The following is a 19,945-nucleotide window of genomic DNA, read 5'->3' on the forward strand; positions in this document are numbered from 1 at the left end:
AATGCTCGGAGGCAATCACCCCCCTCCCCCTCCAACCTTATCTTAGAATACTGCTCAATCATCCCAGCAGATGATGCTGCAGCCAAGGTCAAGAAGGCAGTTTAATGTTTAAATAAACACTTGTTGCCAAATGAATGTTCAGACATTAAGAAAAAGACTATTCAAGAGGAAATAACTGTTGCATGGAACACCTGTTAACTCAGGGCAGCCTTGGTCTCAGGTAACAAATTTCACAGCAGCCGGTGTGATGGAAGATCATGAGTCATGTTTAGCACCAAATGAATAACAAGGTGGTTAGTCCTCAGCTAAAAATGTAAGTCCTGATCCAATTTCGAACACATGTGCGGTAGATTCTGATCAACAGCCGTCCATGTGCCATCATCTCTTTAGTGTGCCCTTTCCCCTCACACTACAGACAGGTCAGGACCCCCCTCCAAAACAAAGATCAAGAACAAAAAAGAGAAAGTGAATTCTTTTTATTGAACATCTTTAATTCTAATAGCACACTTCTTTTAATTGAACCCTTGCCACCCTAAAACAAATGTGATTCAGAGCAGTGCTTCTCCTTCAGTAACTATGAAGACTGTCTAGGGGAGAAAGGAAGGGGCAAGAGGGCAGGAGAAAGGAAAAAAGGACAGCGAGGGGCAGGGCAAAAAGGCACATACATAATACAGCCCCTTTGGGCTCGACTCTAGCAGGGTCCAGCTACTCTTGTCCAGCGAGAGGTTGGGCTTATGGATCAGGGAAGCATTGCTCCTAAACATGTAGGCATCTCCAGTCCAATGAACAAGTAATCAGTAGTGCAGCCTGTTCCCCACAGTCCAGGGTGGGAAGCATGGAATCCCACTACTTGTGAAACAGGGTCAGCCAAAAGGTAAAAAAAAAAAAAAAAAAAACACAAACAAAAAAAGCAAAAAGAATAAGCGCAAATCCTCAGCACCCCCCACCGCTAGTCTTCCCCACTGCAAAACAAACAAAAAAAAAAAGCACACTATGTACAGGGCAGAGAGAAGAAAAAAAAATAAAATAAAAAAAAAATCTATTCCCATAGTCTGTACAATTCTGGCCTATACATTATTTACTTGAAATGAACTCAAAAAGTACAAAAACACCCAAAAAAAATGTTAAAAATAAAATTCACTACAGTACTTGACAATAGCGACAGGACAGGCCTTTCCCCTTTCAGGCCTTTAACAACTATTGAGCATCTGCAAGGTTTATGACAGAGCCTCCGTCATCTGTACATTATCGTAGAAATTAAAGTTCACATTTTTCAATTTACACAAGGCAATGGGGAAGGGTGGTTGGTCTTCTGGCTGTGGGATGTCACTGGCGGAACTCCAATTCGTCAACACTGATTACTTTAGTTGAGGGCATAGAAGGGAGGGGTTGCTGCAGCACATCTGAGCCAAACCACTTGGCCAGGCCGAGAGGGGGACTCCCCCCTCTCCTCTGAGAGTGGTTCGTTCGATGCGTGCCATGGCTCTGTGACTGCGGGGCTCCTGTGAGTCCTGTGTGCACATCTGCATAGACAAAAAGCAAGAGAGACTCATGTTTATACAGCTATTTGCACAGGTTTTAAATGAACACTACCTTTCCTTGTGTGTGACTATGTACTTGCAGAATAACCAATTCAAAACTTAAACTTTTTTTAAAGGGAAAAAGAGGTAATGATTTTTGACAGGGGTCTCGCTACTTACTCTGTCTCTGTTGCTGCATGACTAACTGCATGTGTGTTCCTGCAGCTCGGGGAGGGATGAGGGGATGGCCTGTAGTGCCCAGTGGATACAGAGGCTGGCTTAGGAGTGCAGGGGATAGACCTTGCAGGGACAGATCCACAGTTTGGGGGAATATTCCTGTTCAAACAAAACCAAAACCACAAGTTAAAACCAATGCCACTGTAGTTGGCTCAAAAACCAACAATAATGGATTTAAAATGTAGTTTAATAAAGTGAGTAACCTAGGACATCTCAGCCCTCATCACAAGTCAATCCTTTAGCAAACCTAAACAGAAATGACATGCAACTCGAGCCCAATTCACAAACCTGTTTGTAGCAGTGCAGGTCCAAGCTGTGTGGGCTGTATACCTTGGGCCAGCATCCTTTGTACCACACTGGGATGCAGCTGTGGTGGTGGCGGCCTCACCAGTGGGACGTGAGACAACAGGGGCACTGGGTAAATGGGTCTGGGGAAGGTAGAAGAGGCACCTGGGGACAGCATGGCAGGAGTGTGGTGCCCGCTGCTAGAGGTTGGCCTGGGTCGCTCTGCCTCTTTAGAACGGTTCTGGGCGGACACCGGGGTGGAGCAGGTCTTTACCCCACCTGTCTGAGACCCACTGTTGTCCACTCCCTCAAGGAAGGAGCTGGGGGAGGGAGTGTCTAAAGCCAAAGAAAAAGGGTGAGTGCTTGTAGACTGAGAAACAACTGCCTGCCAGAAATCTATAAAGAATCTCACTCACCTTCCTGCGAGTTCGCAGTGTCCTCTTTGCTTCCTGGTCTGCTTGGCTCATCTCTAGTCTTCTCTTTTGACTCGTACATCTTCTTGATCACTGAGGTAGGAGTAAAGGACGGGGATAGCTGCAAAAAAAAAAAATAAATAAAGACTTGTGTAATTGGCCATAATATTGCTAGAAAAATGAGCAGTTACAGTTGTCATTAAGTTAAAGCATTTCTAAGGACGAAAGAGGAAAAATATATGTATTTTCCAGGGACACGTTCAAGACTTTAATTAGTAGAAACAAAAAACAGTACATTTTGTTTGGGGCAGGACATTTTTCACTTAATTGTAGTATACAGTCTCACCATACTAGTCACAGCACCACCAGGTGAATTCCTGCCGGGCAGGTGTGGACCAGGGGACCGCATCATCCTTGGCTGTCTACAACACCCAAAACAGAGCATGTGAACCACTTACATTTCTACAGTAGATCAGCTCCATCTACAAAGGGAAATGGACACAGAAAAGCCGTACCTGTTCCGGTATGCCTTATCCTGAACGTGCTTACTGTAGCCTTGTTGGTACTGATGGCGAGCTTGTACGGCCAAATCCTGCTGGATCATCAAGGCATCCAATTCTGCTTGGTCTACTCCCATAGACAGCAGCCTCATCTGAAACCCAGGTAATATTTCAGATGGTGTCTTTATACAAATTTCAGATTTCTATTGCTTTGCAGCTGGCAATTACAGTACTTGGAAAAAACTTCAAGTTCTGACCTGTTGTGGAGTTGGTCCAGGACTTATGGGCTGGTGCATCTCAGGAATCTGTTCCCTGAGTAACTGTTGTGGACCAACAGGGAAGCCTGTGTGGAAACCAAAAAAAAAATAAACCTCCTCTACAGCAGCTTTAACCAGGTTGCATTTTGGAATCAACACAAAGTACCTGGTCATGAGGACACCTAGAACATTTTTACAAAACCAAAAATACAACTTTTCACATGCTGCAATACATTGTGAAGAGACCCATATAAAAAAGCATTTATACCTACTGCAACAACCAGCACCAAGATAAGCAAACTAAAGAATCTTGGTGTATTGACAGTAAGGCTGGGCGATATGGAGCAAAAATAATCTCGATATTTTAGCTGAATGGCGATACACGATATATATCTTGATATTTTTTCTTCCCAAAAGGTAATAACAGAGGCAGTAATAAGTCAAATCTACGTCCCAAATGAGTTGCGCGAAGGAGAGGCAGGACAGGGCGGAAGTTGTTAAAAGAGAAACTCAAGTAAATTCACTATTCACAGTGTTGTGCGTGACAGAGTTCAAAAGAACGCGTTCATTGAACACGCGCATTTTTTCGTGAACGTTGAACTGAACGACATTTTTTAATAACTTGAACGTGAATTAGTTCACATTATGTGTCATGAACGGTAGACATCACTGTAAATGAACGTTGGAATTTGTTTCCATTGAAAACTGAGTGACATCTGTTTTCTCTTTTGAAACGCAACGAGAGAAAGTTCCTCCCTCCTGTATTCTCGCTGGTGCCGCTTAAATCATGCATCACCAGACAGAAATGGTTTTGACGTTGTGTGCGCAATGCATTGTGGGCAACGTAGTGTCCGCATGAGAATAGTTAACATACTGGCTAGTTAATAACATACTGGCTTCCGCACGACGTTACCCGTGATGAATTGCAGCAGAGCGGGGTAGGCATAGCACTTATAAGAACGTATAGTGATTTCTAGCTTGTAGTCGTCACGTCTGGCTCCGCCCCCTTCTAGTCTCGTCGTTTTTTATGTTTTCCTTGTTCTTGTTACGCCCCTCTGTTTCAGCTGTTCCGTGTTAGCTTGTCTTAGTTTTACAAGTGTGTGTGTGTGTGTATTGCCTATGTCTAGACTATACCTTGAGGGATCATTGTCGTTTCTTTATTTCCTAGTTGGATGTGCACGGTATTCACGCCTTATCTGTGATTCGTGGTTTTGATTAGCTTCGTGTATGGTTAAAGTCTCTGTTCCATTTTTAGGTTCGTAGTGTTTTAGGTTTTCAGTTCATGTTTGGTCTCTGTGTTCTCTAACGTGATATCGTGCCTGGCAATACATGTATGTTCTGTTGGACTTCATGTTCATGTATGGCCGTTACTTGCTTCCCGTGTTTGTGTTCATGTCAGTGTATGTAACAATTAGTTGTACTCTTGTGTTTGGTCTAGTTTTGTGCCCTTGTCATTTCCGCTGCCTTTTAGTGTATTAAGCGTTAGTTCTCTATTCATCATGCCACGTCATTCGCGGTCCACTCGCGTGTCGTCTGCAACTGTAAGATGTGAAATAAAATCTAATGAGATTGTACCATCTACTTCGCATGTGTCCGCCCCTTGATTGCGCAACAGCCAAATCCTGAAAAAACTATTTGAATATCTCACGAAAAAAGTAAAATTAACTGAACTTTGAACTATTTCATAATTAAAATTGTGAACTTTGAACGTGAACTGTTCATGAAATACTTCCACACTACTGATGTAGCTCCTCGTTTAGGAACTAAATCATTCACAGTGTGAGCACTGCTGCTCTCTCCGCTGTTGGCCATGTTTATTTTGCGCGCTGCACGCACAACCTGCGTCCTTGCGTCATAATGTCGCGATATTGCGAAATCCTATCGAATAAAGAAATGTACCGGTATTTTTGTGAACGATATTATATCGCCCACCCCTAATTGACAGAGCAACATTAGCAACGTTCATACCCGTTCCTGGTGGCATGCAGCCTGGGAAGAAGTCCTGAACCGGAGCTCTCTGCGAGAAAAGAGGGGGTGAAGAGCCACGGTGGGGCATTAGGCCCGAGGGAGGGGCATGTGGGGCATCAGAACTCCGCAGCAGTCCACTCAGAAGTGGGGAGCCTGCCCGTGGAGCTCCCTGAACACCCAACAACTCCTACAGACAAGTGAAAACATGATCCCAAATGAGTCATACAAACTCACTCAATCCCAGGAATCCCGTTGAGAGTTGAATTTCAGTAAATGTGTGCCTCTTTAATGCACTGAAAAAGCATCATTTAGAAATATCAGGCTTGGGTGAATTACCTGAAATATGTTTTTCTGCTGTGTGACGGGTACTGGAGTCTCAGGTAAGGGGCTCAAGGTCGCAGGCTCTGCTGACTGCTGCAGCTGAGCACATGGAGGAAGGCAGCAAATTTAGAACAGAGCCACATACGAGCTTGTGAACCAGACTAGCTCCTCCCCAGTCCAATTACATGGTTAGGCTCTGTTCATATTTACATCAAGCACAGGTACCAAAAACGTTCAGAACTCCATCACCAGTGAAAAAGAATTAGCCTGGAAGGATCACTGCCCCAGAAGACAACCTGCCTTAAGGAGGTCCCTCATCACCAGCATGGAAGCAACTGTTCAGACAGCAAATTGTCTGCAAGAGTCTCGGCACCATCGCACACATGTTGGAAGCATGTTCATATGTAATGTAGCCTTTAATCCTCACAACCCAAAAATTTCCAAGAAAACGATTAAAAAATAAGTTACTGCATGATATAAACAAGGCACCATGTACTACCTCCACCACCACTAACCTGTTCGTTATGGATGACTATAGAAGATGCAGTACCACTTGTCAATAGTATTTCAACAGCCTAATTTTACTTATTATCCTCTTAGTTTATTTACTTGGCCATCCCCAAGACTTTGTGTTTACAGAGTGCAGGAGTGCAGCTTTGTAGGCTGTGTTGTCTTTTGTAATGTTTCACTCCAATCAGACTGTAAAGATCAACTCTGCTCATTACTGTCCTGTTCAGTGCATGGACTTCCTGCCTCACAGAGGCCTGGACTACAGGGTGGAGTAATAGCAACTCACATGTAAACAAGGAGGGGGGGAGCAAACAAACAAAACCACCCACTTCAAGTGATGAGAAGCAAATGCCAATGCTAATTTAAAAAGGCAAATATTGGCCAAAAGTTTGCCAAAATATAGTCCAAATAGTGCAGTCATCCATCACTCTGTTTACCTTGAGAAAGACTCAGTAAAGAGGGTGGGGTTGTGGGTGGAGCCAAAGAACGAGCTCTTTTGAAGCATTATGAAGTGCTAGGACTGAAGACCCATGCACCTAATCTGCTCCACAAAGAGTTTGGTATTAAGGAAGCAATTAACACATATATGGGCATCATGACGGGTTTAACATCTACAGCCTGTGTGCAGTCCTGAAGGGAAACAGGTCAGTGTCTAGAATCTAGAAGTGTCTTCTGGTTTAACTATAACAAATATACCATCTGCAACACCTTTTGAAAAGACGTGTGGTTTCAGCAGTTCTGGCGCCCTGTATCCTCAAAATGACTGTAATCATCCAAATCACCTTCCTAACTCAATACACTGAACACAAGTTGCCAAAAATGACTAAGCAACGAGCTCAACTGCATCCAATTTAACAAAAAATATCCAGAATTTAATCCCAATGTCAAATCACTGTTTACCAACAAAATCCATGAAATCTGCCATTTAGCATATCCATATTTACAATTCCAATGAAGGCTATTCAGATTATTCTTAGCTGCAGAATACAAATTTATGCCCATCATTAATCTTATCCAATAGAACATCTGATAACTGATTAAGAACCTTGCATCACAAGCCATACTGACAGATAGCCAATTGTAACACACAAATACAAAACAAACGGCATTGTCTTTTCAGTTCACATTCCATCAGTTATTCTTGCTCATTTGCAATCAGATGCTGAGCAGTGTGAGGAAGTCGCATGCGCACACACACACGCGCGCAACCCGAGTGTGGGTCGATACACTTACGCTGTTCCCGCTGGCCTTGGGGTGGGTGGGTAGCGTTCCACTTGCCTTCATGCTGCTGACCAGCTTGTTGAAGGCAGACATGTCGGGATCGCGTGAACGCAGCACCGTGCCCGAACCTCCAGTAAGTGCTTCCTCCAGGTGCTCGACCATGAAAGGTGTGCCTGCACCCTGACTCTGTAGCGGTCGTGGAGCCGCCCGGGCCTGCTCGGCCTGAAGCTTCAGCCCCTTGAAACCACTCTCAACCTCCTCCAGGGACAGCACCACCCCAGAGTTAGCTGTCAAAACACAAAATGGTAGCATTTTGGATTCTGTTCAAATAGGTAAAACGGGATGTTTCCAAGTCTCGGGCAGGCGTCACTCACTGCTCTCCTTCAGATGGGCCTTGTTGGCACTCAAGCTGGAGAGAAGTGGTTTAAGGTCAACCTTGGCCTTATGGAGGAGCTCCAAGATATCCACCTTCTCTTTTCGCTCCAAGGGAATGGGGGTAAAATAAGCTGAAGGACCCTTATTAGGTGAACTACCGGGGAGGTCTACACCTAAATAACACAAAAAAATAAACCACCACATGCATCATGTAACGGAGGAAAACTGCTACAGAGCAGCGTGTTGGTGCTCCCAGCTGGGGTCTTCCTTTACCTGCTAGTTTCTCCAGCTCTTCATGTGGGGTGGAACGCAGACTGCTCGAGCGGCTGCCACCGGGACTCTGGTTGCTGGAGAACCAGCGGCTGAAACGGCTGGCTGTGACGGGCCCTTCACCGAGCACATCTTCGATCATCTGAATGACGGATGGAAAGGAGACTTAGCAAGCGTCCGAATAAAAGACAGGAAAGGGTAAATGGGGAAGGGGTGGGGGGTGAGGATGGAACTTACATGATGAGCTCGCAGGCTGTTTACAGCAATGAGGGCAAAATTCAAAACCATGGGCAACATTCACATCAATTAACCAAAAACTGCTCCATCCACCAAAATGATTTTTTAATTTTGTTTTTTTAAGCATTACTAGGTCCACAAAGCTTCAGCACAGATCCTTCAATCTCAATTTCATTTCCAAACTACACCTAACCTGTATTAGTGATGGGCATAAATTTGTATCATTTTCTGGTCATCTACCAAGAGCTCAGCCTCCAACAACAGCTTTGAGCAAACGCAAACCAAAGGATCACACACCCATATCACACAGGAGTAATTCAACATAACGCACAGATCAAATACAAGCAGGGCAGCTGCAGAAACATACAAAGCATCCTAGAGTTAAGTGGACTGTGAAGGACACCCCCCCCCTTAAAATGTACCAAGCGTGCATAGCTTTGAGGTTTTTTTTTTGTCTTTTTTAATACAAGCAATCCACCCCATACCCAGCACCCTAAGCATGCAGTGCTCCCCATATCTTACCGATGCCAGACCAGGCATTGTTTTCTCCAGATTGAAAAACTCATTGAAGTCAAACTCTCCATGCGTTTGATCGGGAAGAACCGAGTGAGGAACCTCTTGATCAGCACCAGTCTCTTGCACCAGCTGTGGTTCCTCAGAAAGACCACCATTGCACTCCGCTGCAGGAGAAGGAGCAAACAAGAGATTAAGCAAGCTTGACTAGTTCTGAGAAAAAGCCATGAAAGGTTTGAGACACATCGACAGTTGGGAAAAATTCCACCACATGCCTTCTCTCACAGACTCCACCCGCTTCCTAGAGCGCTTCGACTTCCTCTTGTCATCCTCCAGGATCTTCTCATCAAAGCCAATGAGTTCAATGGTTTCCGACTGGCTGGTGGGGCCAGCAGAGAACCACTCTGGCTCTTCCTCAACATACGAGTCATTTCTTCTCCTCTCATTAAACACTTTTTTGTCACCAAAGTCTCTCTGTAATTATAGATGCACTCATTACATAAATGAATTACTTACATTGAAGACCAAACAAGAGATTGTATTTAACAGCATTTAAATAAGACTTGCCCATCTCCAAGACCAATAATATTTCCAACACTCTTATTCATGTGCAAGTCTCAATGGTTTGAAATTGCAGGCAAGCACCAATGAATTTCCCTTTCAACACCCTTCATATGATTAAATTTAGGCCAATAAAATTAATTTGTTCAATCCCAGGATTGTGTATTCAACTACTTCTGCCAAGAAATCTTGTGAATGATCACCAGCATCGAACAGTTATGAAAATGTCAGGAATCAACACTGGCTATGCAGACTCCACAACAAAACATTTGTACCACGTGCATTATTTGGCATAACATGAAGAGGAATTGTAGGAAATGTAAAAGGTTACCAATCTTGCCACATGCATATCAAAGTATGAAATACATGAAGTAAAAAGGTCACACTACCCTAAATCTTTTGTCCTTAAAGTCACGTTCTCGTTCCTTCTCCACCCGAGCATCCCTTTCAAACCCCCGTGTTGCCATTATGCGGCCACTCCCGATGCGCCGCGTGCCCCCCAGGCGCAGAGACTCATTTTCTTTATTCTCCAAGGGGCTGATGGGACGCCGGGTCAACGCAGCAGGAGCCACTTGGCAGCCGCTTCCAAAACTACGGCGCTGTGGACTAAGGACCACCTCCAAGTCATCCTCTTTTAGACGCTCTCGTGGGTCTAGAAGGACAAGCATTCAAAGTATGAAAGGGCTCCCACTTGCAATGGGAAATGACGAGTGTAATAGTAGCATCCATTCCAAACAGTGCTCTACCAAAACAGACATCAATTTAATCAACAAGTGTTGTACCAGTGTTCGTTCGTTCTCTCTCCCCCTCTCTCCAAATTACCTGCAATTCTGCGTTTCAGTGGAGCCCTATCCTCAGGATAGTCTCTTTTGTATCCCTCTACTGGTGAGTTGCACTCTGATGGATACAGGGAAGCGTGCCATTTTTCTGGGTCCCACACACCATCACTATGGATGACAAAGAAGTTAGCTCCTCATGGGATATTATGGCTTTCAGAAGGACATCTACTTATTAAGACAGACTTTTGGACTGTTATGGAGAGCACAAAAACAGGCCTACAAGACCAATATCATGAAACAGAACATTGGTCATAAGCAGAACTTGTAAGTAAATGGAGTAAAGTGGCACCATATTAAACATCATTTTATAAACTGTGCATACAAGTTCACCTGTCATATTTCTCTGACAGACACTCTGGTCTTTCATTAGAGATCGGTAATTGTTTGATTTCCAAAAGCTCCTCCTGTGAAAGAAAATTAAGCTCACTTAAGTAAAACTTAAATTAAACAAGTCTGATTTGTTAGCACCTTTTAAAGAATGTTAGAGACAACATGAACCTTCTCATCTGGTTAAACATGAAACAGTAATGACCTTGGTGTATCGGTAGGCAGACGTTACTACAGAATTCTTCGGTGTGTTCTCGCCATTTTCCTGATCCTCTATACAGGCATCTTTTTCCATGACTGAGGCAGGAGGCCAAACCAAAGTATGGCTTCCCTATTAAACACTCGAAGTACCTGCTGGTGAAAAATTAGGGCATTAATGCAAGAGTCAACCAAATGGACCAAAAACCTAATAAACAAAATGATTAGGAGCACCAATATGGAAACGTGAACACGCAATGGCTGTTCAGTATAGTTTGGTGGTGGAGTTCAGTATAGTTTGTTGTGCATGGGCTCCAAATTGGTAAAGTACAACTCCCTTAATACACGACTTGGCAATAACAGCAGTCTTCCCTAAAAACATAGCAATACATATCGTACGTTTCCGTCGGATTAGTCGTGTAGGCCGTCTACCAGCTCTGAATATTGGTGCACATCACGAACCCATCCAGGCCACAATCTTATTTGATCAGCAGAATGAAGATGCTAGTGGCTCGTACACACACGAACAGGGCGTAAACTCGTTTGTTTGTTGAGTTTATTTTCACGCTTTCATTGACTGAACAAAACTGAGCTTGTTAAAAAAATATTTGTCAGCTATATTGGTTAGCTGAAGCCTAGCGAGCCCAATAGTAATAATAAGCGGTCATCAGCCAGGTGCAAACCTAATAGTTATCTGATTATTTAGCAAAGGTAATTAGCCAACTAAGTTGCATAGTTAAAACGTGTAGTTGATTCAACTAACATCGTCGTATAAACGACCACCACATCAACACATGTGTATATTGCCTTGCTTGTACTCAAGTTTAACTTACCCGGTTCTAGACAAAAATACACCACAGGCTCTCTTGATGCTACAGTCTAGCTAGGTTAACTACACAAACTTTTAGACGCGACTGTGTTTAAACTATTCAGCAGTCCGCCACACTTAATATTCACAGTCCGGCGCGCAGGTTCGTTCTCTCGGGTTTCCAGGCTGCGGTCGACCGCGGCGGTCCGGGTGAAACGTCCCGAGAACCGCGTAGTCGTTAGCTGGCTAGCTAAACGCTCAACCGAACCAGTGATGTCCGTTAGCTAGCTTCCTTTTAACTAAAAGCGCCACATCCAACCGCCGGTCTCTTTCGTTATATTCCACCGCTTAACGCTGAAGTCACACAGCAAGTAACTCGCATCCAAGATGTTCGCAGCGTTTTTACTGCCGGTTATAAACTACCAAAAAGAGCCGAAAGGTCTCCGGCTAGCTTAGCCAGCCAGCTAGCCAGCCAGCTAACACGCTAGCCAGCCAGCTAATTTATCAATACTCACTATCAAGTCCAATATAGCCAGAAAGCGCGTTAACAATTTAAGTACGATAGTAAGTTTGCATTGATTTATGCAGGATATTCAGTTCAGACCCTCGTTTGAAGCTGCCTGCAACTATAATTGTACCTCGGGGCACTTTTTAAATAAGCTCTCTCCCTCTTTGGTCTTTCTCCAGTCGCTCAGCGGCGAATTTCTTCTGATCACTACAGGTTCTGATTGAAGGCCCAATCAAGGATTATATAGTGACCGCCGCTGCCTTCATTAAAATAAAAAAAAATGCGCGCCTTTTATTTTTTGTATGACAGCTAATTTAAATAAAAATACATTTATTATTTAGGAAATCAGCTTTAGGGATGCTTCAAAATTATTATAAAGTGCAATTAAATAACGATGTATATAATAGCTGTCAGGCATTCCAATTGGTCTCCTATTATAAATCACGTTCGCATTTTCGGTGACGAGGTTCTTGGGACTACAGGTACAAAACGCGCAGGGGGGAATGCTTGTATACGTTGCATGGAGAGTATAAATGTAAATGTACTAAAATATCCGAATGCATTTGACTATGGAGTTGACATGGTAAAATTCAAAACTTACTCCTGTGGTTATCTGGACCAACGTTTTGACACGTTACTTTGGAAGTGTTGGCAAAAACCAGTTTGTTTATCAAGGGTTTATTAGGGTCGGACAAAAGTGTCTCCCTCTCAACCTTTACTCTTTGGCTGCCATCTCCAATATTAATATAATACAAAGGAGCAGTAAACTGCATATAGGATATAGTGAGACTATTTCCTTTCTAGTTGCAAACACTACTCATCTGCACTTGGTGTTTGACTAGAAAAGACTAAATGCTTTAATAAAGACATTGAATAATTTCTGTAGCAAAATTCACAAGAGAGCAAGCACATATGGAGACAACACAGAACACAGATCCTTAGAAAACCTGAGGATCAGACTTTAATTTTGTATAATGCTAATTTGCATCGAAAATTATGCAAAATAAGTGTATGAAGCAGCTGTGCATGAAACTGAAGACCTCCAAAAAGGATACAGAGCTTGTATCGCTCAGTGGAGCACACAACGACTCTGAGATATTAATATAACACAGGCGAAGTCTGTACCTAGCATGTAACTAGAACGCACTTTTATTGTGAAATTGACCGACCGGAAGTTCTTCGGAAACACTGAACGCGGCAGTTACAGTTTCTTACATCCTAGATGGTTTGTGATGGAAAGTCAATTTCACCCATACAAGTTAGCTAATTAGTTACCCAAATGGACTATTGTGATTCCTGTAGTCAAATGAGTTATTCTGCTAATGCATCTTAACAATACTTTACTCAGAGCTGGTAAGCGATGTTAGTAGACTTTAGTTTTAAATATTCGTTTATTTCATTATTTGTATCAAAGACAAAACAAGCGGGCGACAAACCTGCGTTTACTATAGGTTAGCTAACTAGCTACTACAGCAAAGTTAGGTCCCTGCCTGTAAAAGGTAGCTAGCTAGTTAACAAGCTAATGTTTTAAGATGAGCAGTGAGGGAATTCAGGAGAGCAAAATGTTGGAGGCAATCTATGCTTATAGTTACTTAGCGTAGCTAGCTGACATGGATGACAGGTCAGAGTTAGAATGACTGCATAGTCTATGAATTGAGTTTTATCCATAGTATTTGTGTTTGGAGACTGGAGTATCTCACTTGGAAATATCTGAAAAGTTTAAATATTCATGAAACCAATGTGTTTACTAGTGGTAAATATATAAAAAAACTCACAGAGACAAGGTATATTAGATGATATTAGATCTGTGTTAAGGTGGTATTGCTAGGTCTTAAATGTCTGATTTTTCAATGTTTAAAAAGATTATGTACACAGCAAGGCCACAGTCTGCAAAAGTGGGTTTTTCTAGGAAGAGATGGCACCCACCAACCAGAAAGGTCACTTATCGAGTTGGATACACATGGAACAGAGGTGGACGTCTCAAAGAGCTCAGGATCAGGTTTGAAGTCTACCAAAGCAGTATATGCTATAGAGATGGTGGTTTGCATTATAATATAAGTATGCTGCTCTTGACTGTCTAGGCATCTTGCACGGAAGTTCCTTCACGTGTGGATCCAGAAGACCTTCGGGCAAATCACTATATCACAGGCCAGGTTCAGTTCTGGCGCTCTCACTGTTGTTTTTGTGTCATTTGAACACATACAGTTAGAATTACTGAGTTAATAATGCAAAAGGTTTTAAAGCAACATTTTCCTTCTAGGTCTTTCTATCGTAATGTGCTCTTGAGGAAGACTCTAAGGGCCTGGAGAGATGAATGGTGGCATGCTAGAAGGGAATGGACCTTAACCATTAGAGCAGACTGTCATTATAAGTGAGCGTTACATAAGAGAATACATTATGCAAAAATTATGATAGCATTAATGATGTAGACAAGTCGATATGTTTTGCATATTATGAGATAACACTGCTCTCTACTGGTGTGTTTATCATTTATTTGGGGGAATTAATTTTTTTTTACTGTGCTCTTTGCACTATTATCTTGATCTTTAGAGTACAGTAATGTTGGAACAGGCTGATGTAATGTGGAGGTTGCTCTGTGGCCAGATGACTAAAAAATTCTAAATGCATCTAATAACTCTTTTATACACGTTTTGCAGGTATGTCCTGTACAGTAAAGTATATCAAGCCTGGCGTGAATATGTGTCGGTCCAGGAAGAAGAAAAAAGAAAACTACTGCTTGCATTTAAGTTTGGTGCGGGACATATTCATTCAGATGTTTACCTTGAATATCATTGTTTCCAATGGCTGTTAACCATCTCCAAGGTAGTGACTAATTAAGAGTAGCTATTTAATTTACCTTGCGCTCAGACGGTCTGTCTGGGTGAGATTTAACTTGAGCAAAGTGAACTGCACCACACTGAATTGGCACAATTAAAATATCTTTTATATTTCTTACTGATTATAACATGCTTGAGTTACTCTGGGATCGTTCCTTACATAACCCTCTCATTTTGTGCTGTGTTGTAGTAGGGCAGCGTAGGTTGCGTCTCGCGTGGGATGGCTGGGAGCTGTATGTTGAAATGCAACACTTAAAGCGCAGGATGCAAGAGGCAGCTGTAAAGCACCAAACACTCACTACTGCTCGGTGAGCTTCATGTCTGCACACATGTCACATTTGTGTCTAGTCTAAGTAACATATAGACTTTCATTGTGTGTGTGTGTGTGTGTGTGTGTGTGTGTGTGTGTGTGTGTGTGTGTGTGTGTGTGTGTGTGTGTGTGTGTGTGTGTGTGTGTGTGTGTGTGTGATTATAGGTGGGTTTGGACTGTGTGGCAAGCTGCATTACAGCAGCGCCATAGAGAGTGTCATCAAGGTGCCCTGTCTCTACAGCACTGGGCTGCCTCCTAAAAAGAGTGTGTCGTTCAACCTGCCTGAAGACCAGAGCTCCAGATACCCCCTTAGCCCAGCCAAGAAACATACAGCAGGAAACACGCAAATTCTGCCGGGAGACTCCATTGCAGACAGACTGTAAGTTAAATTGTTGGACAGGTTTGTTACCTGTTGTCTTCATTTATTTGTTCTCTCTTTTTAAGTATTGTTTGAAGACACTGTAGTGCCCCCATACTCAAATAGCGGCCCGCGGGCCAGATGTATTTCTGGCCCGCGAGCTGTTTTGAAAAGTGTTTTTTTTTTTTAGGAATCTTTTTTTTCAATCGCGCTATCCGCTCTTATTTTGAAATCGTGCACCGCGATCTCAAGACGATGCTACAAACACGTAGCAGACGCCCAAATGCGTTCACTTCACACACACACACCCCCCCCCCCCCCCCCCCTCGACAGTTTACGTTCGCTACCCCCCCGTAACCGGCCCCGTCAGTGATTGAAAAAATAAAATGTGGCCCGTCATCATTTCTATTTGAGTACCCCTGCTGTAGTGCGTCACTGTAGTGGCTCAAGAGGCCAGAGGCAGTTGTGGTCGGAAAAAGCTCCAGAGAAGAAGCAGGAGAAAGAAGGTGTTCGTGAAGAATGGCAGTGGGAGGGGGAATCTGTGTGTGTGTGTGTGTGTGTGTGTGAGAGAGAGAGAGAGAAGGTCTCGGAAGATAAAGCACAGAGCTGTTTGGGAGTAGTTGCTACCAGTTGACTATTTCTACAGATACAAGAGAAATCTGAATCATATGGGGGGGGGGGGGGGTAATGGTATTCTTACATTGTGGTGTTATATCTTTTTCTTCTTCCTTTCTTTCTTAAACCGGATGGACTACAGTGACATTTCCTACACAGTGTACCTATTTGAGCATTTATTGATTGACTGTGGGCTTTGAATTGTAGTCAGTTCAGCAGTGATGTGGCAAATGTCACAGGGCTAATGGTTTTCTCAAACCTTCAGGCTACAGGTTCGAGCCTCCAGGCTTCAGCCTCGCAGGCCTGATGACCTGTTACACTCTCCAGCCAAGCAGCTAACGCAGCACCCCCTGCCCAGCAGGTACAGCTGATCAGACATGCACACAGCATGTGTCAATGCTCGATTATTTATAACATGTATTGGACGATTCTTTAAATTCTCCCATGTGGCGTTCTTTTCTGTGTCTTTATGGTTGGTGTTGCAGTCTCCGGACGGCGAACGCGAGCCAGACTGACTTGTCTGCTCCTATAGCGCGTCTCCCAGCGCCCCCTGACCAGCCGCAGGCTCCAGTCTCACCCCCCTCCACCCAGCTGTGGGCCCCTGCTCTGGCCACATGCCCTCCAGTCCTGTGTTCTAGGCCTGCCCCGACAGTAGTTCCTGCCACACAGCCCAGTCCTGTAAGCCAGGATATTCTGCTTCCTCCTTCTTCATTTACTGCATCCAGCAAGGTGAACACACCAGACATACAGCTATAAACAGTGTTTTTCTTGTATTAGATAGTATTTCATCAATTTAATTTGCATTAGTATTTTAGGTACAGAGTAAACCATTTTCTGTATATCCATTTGCCTTGCACAGACAAGTTCAAGACATAAGGACTCCCTACTACTTACCCCCCATGATTTCACTCACCATAACCTGTCTGGCCAAGGTAAACAATGCACACATACTCCTTTGTTAACATGTACCAAATAATGTTGAATGTTGGGTAATGTAGTTCTGGGGACAATGAACAATCTTAGAGGTTTATGAACAATTTTAAGAATCATGTATCTTTAAGAATGGCAATTTTTCCAAAGTATTTCCCAAAAGCCTTCTAGGTCTCCAAATTTATGAACGAGTTTTAAGTTCTTAAAACTTCTTCTTCTTTTAAGTTCTTTGTTGACTCTGCCTCTGCATCTACACTGGAAAAGCTCTGCTAGTTGAAAACCGCTCACACCACCCACATCACCCAAACTAACACAGTAGTATGAATAGTATGTAGTTTTGTAGTTTGAGCAGGAATTATTGGGTGGGGACTTGTACTCCTTTATAATAGGACTCAAGATGCTGAGAGTGTGTATGAGGATCATTGTGCATCCACTGCACTGACGATTCCAGGAATGCTTCCAATTATATGAAAACCTATTCTGATTTCATGCAATGCATCTTTAGTATGTGGAAATGTTCTATGTATTGGTGCATGGCACAGCAGTGCTTTAGTTACAACATTGTTGTAGTTACAACAGCAGCTTTGCTCATGGGCAACGCAGGACAGTCCAATTGATTGGCTATGTCAAGATTATTAGGCTAATTGTAATAATTTATTTGCAGAGAATACATTTATTAGATTTTTTTAAATAGCTGTATTAATGTAATTAATTGGAAATGGCATTTTATTAAATTGAAATAATTTTATTAAATGTGTACATCAGCATGATATCAACATTGTTTGATGTGAATGAAATGACTTAACCCTGGAATAAAATGAAACAATATATATTTATGTTCAGGTTTGATCTAAAAGACCTTCATAGTGGGTTGTTGTGACTCCACTAAACCCTGACTCATACATCCAAAGTTAATTTAATTCTAGGAAAATACTGACTACAGTATTCATGCTAATAGCTTTGCCTTTTCACAATAAATATGAAATTCACAATAATATTTATATTAGCAAATGTGCTCATACCGTGCTTAAAACCAGTGCGGGTTTTTAAAAAGTGAAATTAGGGGACTCTATCCTATTTGGGGTAGAACTGTACGTGAGCTTTGAGTTAAGAAGCGCTTAGTGAATTATGAATGGGTCCGAATATTCTTAAGTACGAATGTACTAAGTACGATGTAAGTTACAAGTGTTTCCGGAAACTCTTTGTAAATTTAAAAATGTTCTTAAGTAGGAGGTTACAAAGTACTTAGCATTATGAACTTTTTGGGAAGCGCACTCCTGTTTGTTGAAATGTGATAGTATTCTGTAAAGATGTTTTGGTAGATTAAGACTGGATGTTGTGAGTCTTTTAAGGATCATTTTGGTGTCTAACCAGCAGGTGTGTTTAAGAGTGGTACTCTGGATGAGGAAGGTGATGATCTGCTTACGCAGTCAGCCTGCGAGCCAACTGAAGCTCTGACTGAAGAACTACTAGAAATCCAACTGCACCTGCAGAGATACCAGCAAGAGAGAAACCAGCTGCAGTATGTGCTCTCAGTCCGGCCCAGTACAACTGGACAGTTCACCATGCTGCTACTGTGATTTATGCACAGCAGATGTCTTGGTAAAGGTTGTCTGTCCATCTCTGCATAGAGCGTGGCGTAAGCTCCAGAAGGTAATGACAAACTGGCTACAAACCACAGGCAGTGATGGTGAAACTGAGGAAAGAGGGACCATCATACAAGAACTATCCGAGGTATTTGTCTTATGTATTCACCAACGTCTCGCAGGCTCCTGTATGCATGTATAAACACACACACACACGGACACGTACTTGACTCAAGTGGTTACAATGGAATGACCTGATCTATGTAGATTTATTTATTTATTTATTTATTGAGTGTTTTCCCACCCATCATAATATAATTAACCCTATTATTTATGCATTATTTATGTAAACACATTGTGTTTCTTTTTAAATTTTGAGTAAGAGGAGGAAATGCACTTAAGGTTTTTATGCGAGACAGGGATTTTTTTTAAGGCAATGAAAGATTTTTCTGTAGGTGCTGTACATCCACAAGCAACATACTTATAAATGAGTCAGTTCTGGTTTGAGTTTTTGTACATTCTTTTGGAAGGGCATTTAAAGCATAAATCTTTCCATGTGAAAACCAGCTGTTGGGTGTTTTACTGTTGTAGGTGTATGGCCAAGGGCTGGTTGCCCGGTGAACCTCCTCATAATAGTTTTTGTATGTGTATAATACACATGGGGAACCGTGGTGAAGTACAACTCGAAGCGCTGACTCGTACTAGTAACTCAAGTCATTCAAGATTGTTTCATCCTTCACCGTTTTTTTTGTAGCTGGAGAGCCGTATTTCCGCTCTGTCTGTGAAACTGACTGAACAGAAGCCCACCATGATCTGCCATGCCGCAAGGGTCCAAAGCATAGCGAGCCAGCTGCTGGGATCAAGCGCTCCAACGTAGATCATCCTACCCCATCCAGAGCTTAGATCTGACAACCACTACATTTTTATTGTATTACTAATATTATCCTTAACAGTTTCTTGAAACCTGTGACTTGATCTTCAGATCTGCACTAAATTAAATGTATTCTTGGCATTGTTTGAGATGTATGAAGACTTCTATGCCAAATTCAAGATGAAACTTGCAAAGATTGTTTGTCACGTTGCTGTTTCTTTTATGATGACACATTGAAATTTTATTTATAATAAAACAAATCATGGTGTATATTTGTGAATCATTAAGGCATTTATTTATTTATTTTTGACGATTTCTAAGGACTCCTCTGCTAGTGAGTACTAACTGAATGCTTGGCAGTGGAACATTGTTAGGATTACGTATGTCTTTCCATATGTTTAGGTTCGGACATAATTAGTTTCTTAATGAACATGAAGTTGATGGACACGGGCGCCAAGCCTTCTGCGAAAGTTGGGAAACCTGCCGGCAGTATGAGATAGCCACCGTTAATTCCTTCCATATGGCCACGGGCCCAAGAATACCATTCACTCTGAAAACACTATTGCTCAA

General features: G+C 42.6%; 2 protein-coding genes across 10 annotated transcripts; one reads left to right on the plus strand and one right to left on the minus strand.

Annotated features, from left to right (window-relative positions):
• Positions 1-461: 461 nt before the first annotated feature.
• On the minus strand, positions 462-12,094 carry eif4enif1 (eukaryotic translation initiation factor 4E nuclear import factor 1). Of its 5 annotated transcripts, none has more exons than XM_077014473.1 (19): positions 11,999-12,094; positions 10,560-10,708; positions 10,358-10,431; positions 10,011-10,135; positions 9,578-9,840; positions 8,903-9,101; positions 8,637-8,794; positions 7,881-8,019; positions 7,607-7,780; positions 7,245-7,519; positions 5,517-5,600; positions 5,181-5,367; positions 3,213-3,298; positions 2,971-3,107; positions 2,802-2,877; positions 2,459-2,576; positions 2,046-2,378; positions 1,701-1,856; positions 462-1,523 (listed from the first exon to the last, which is right to left on the minus strand). In XM_077014473.1, exons 2-19 carry the CDS (start codon positions 10,647-10,649, stop codon positions 1,327-1,329), a joined length of 2,871 nt encoding a protein of 956 aa, XP_076870588.1. In that variant the 5' UTR covers positions 10,650-10,708; positions 11,999-12,094; the 3' UTR covers positions 462-1,326. The 5 variants fall into 5 exon arrangements, with proteins under 5 accessions (XP_076870588.1, XP_076870587.1, XP_076870590.1 ...); XM_077014472.1 differs by having other exon boundaries at positions 10,560-10,705; positions 11,386-12,061; XM_077014475.1 differs by having other exon boundaries at positions 7,290-7,519; positions 11,386-12,061.
• Positions 12,095-12,302: 208 nt separating this feature from the next.
• sfi1 (SFI1 centrin binding protein) lies at positions 12,303-19,624 on the plus strand. 5 transcript variants are annotated; one of them, XM_077014486.1, is made up of 13 exons: positions 12,303-12,350; positions 13,731-13,867; positions 13,950-14,021; positions 14,129-14,239; positions 14,526-14,620; positions 14,896-15,013; positions 15,257-15,394; positions 16,254-16,349; positions 16,474-16,717; positions 16,848-16,920; positions 18,293-18,440; positions 18,550-18,652; positions 19,259-19,624. In XM_077014486.1, exons 2-13 carry the CDS (start codon positions 13,734-13,736, stop codon positions 19,379-19,381), a joined length of 1,455 nt encoding a protein of 484 aa, XP_076870601.1. In that variant the 5' UTR covers positions 12,303-12,350; positions 13,731-13,733; the 3' UTR covers positions 19,382-19,624. The 5 variants fall into 5 exon arrangements, with proteins under 5 accessions (XP_076870601.1, XP_076870597.1, XP_076870598.1 ...); XM_077014482.1 differs by lacking the exon at positions 12,303-12,350 and adding an exon at positions 12,365-12,451; XM_077014483.1 differs by lacking the exon at positions 12,303-12,350 and adding an exon at positions 12,365-12,451 and having other exon boundaries at positions 18,296-18,440.
• Positions 19,625-19,945: the final 321 nt, after the last annotated feature.

Source organism: Brachyhypopomus gauderio, chromosome 8, assembly GCF_052324685.1.
Source record: "Brachyhypopomus gauderio isolate BG-103 chromosome 8, BGAUD_0.2, whole genome shotgun sequence".
NCBI classification, from domain to species: Eukaryota; Metazoa; Chordata; class Actinopteri; order Gymnotiformes; family Hypopomidae; genus Brachyhypopomus; species Brachyhypopomus gauderio.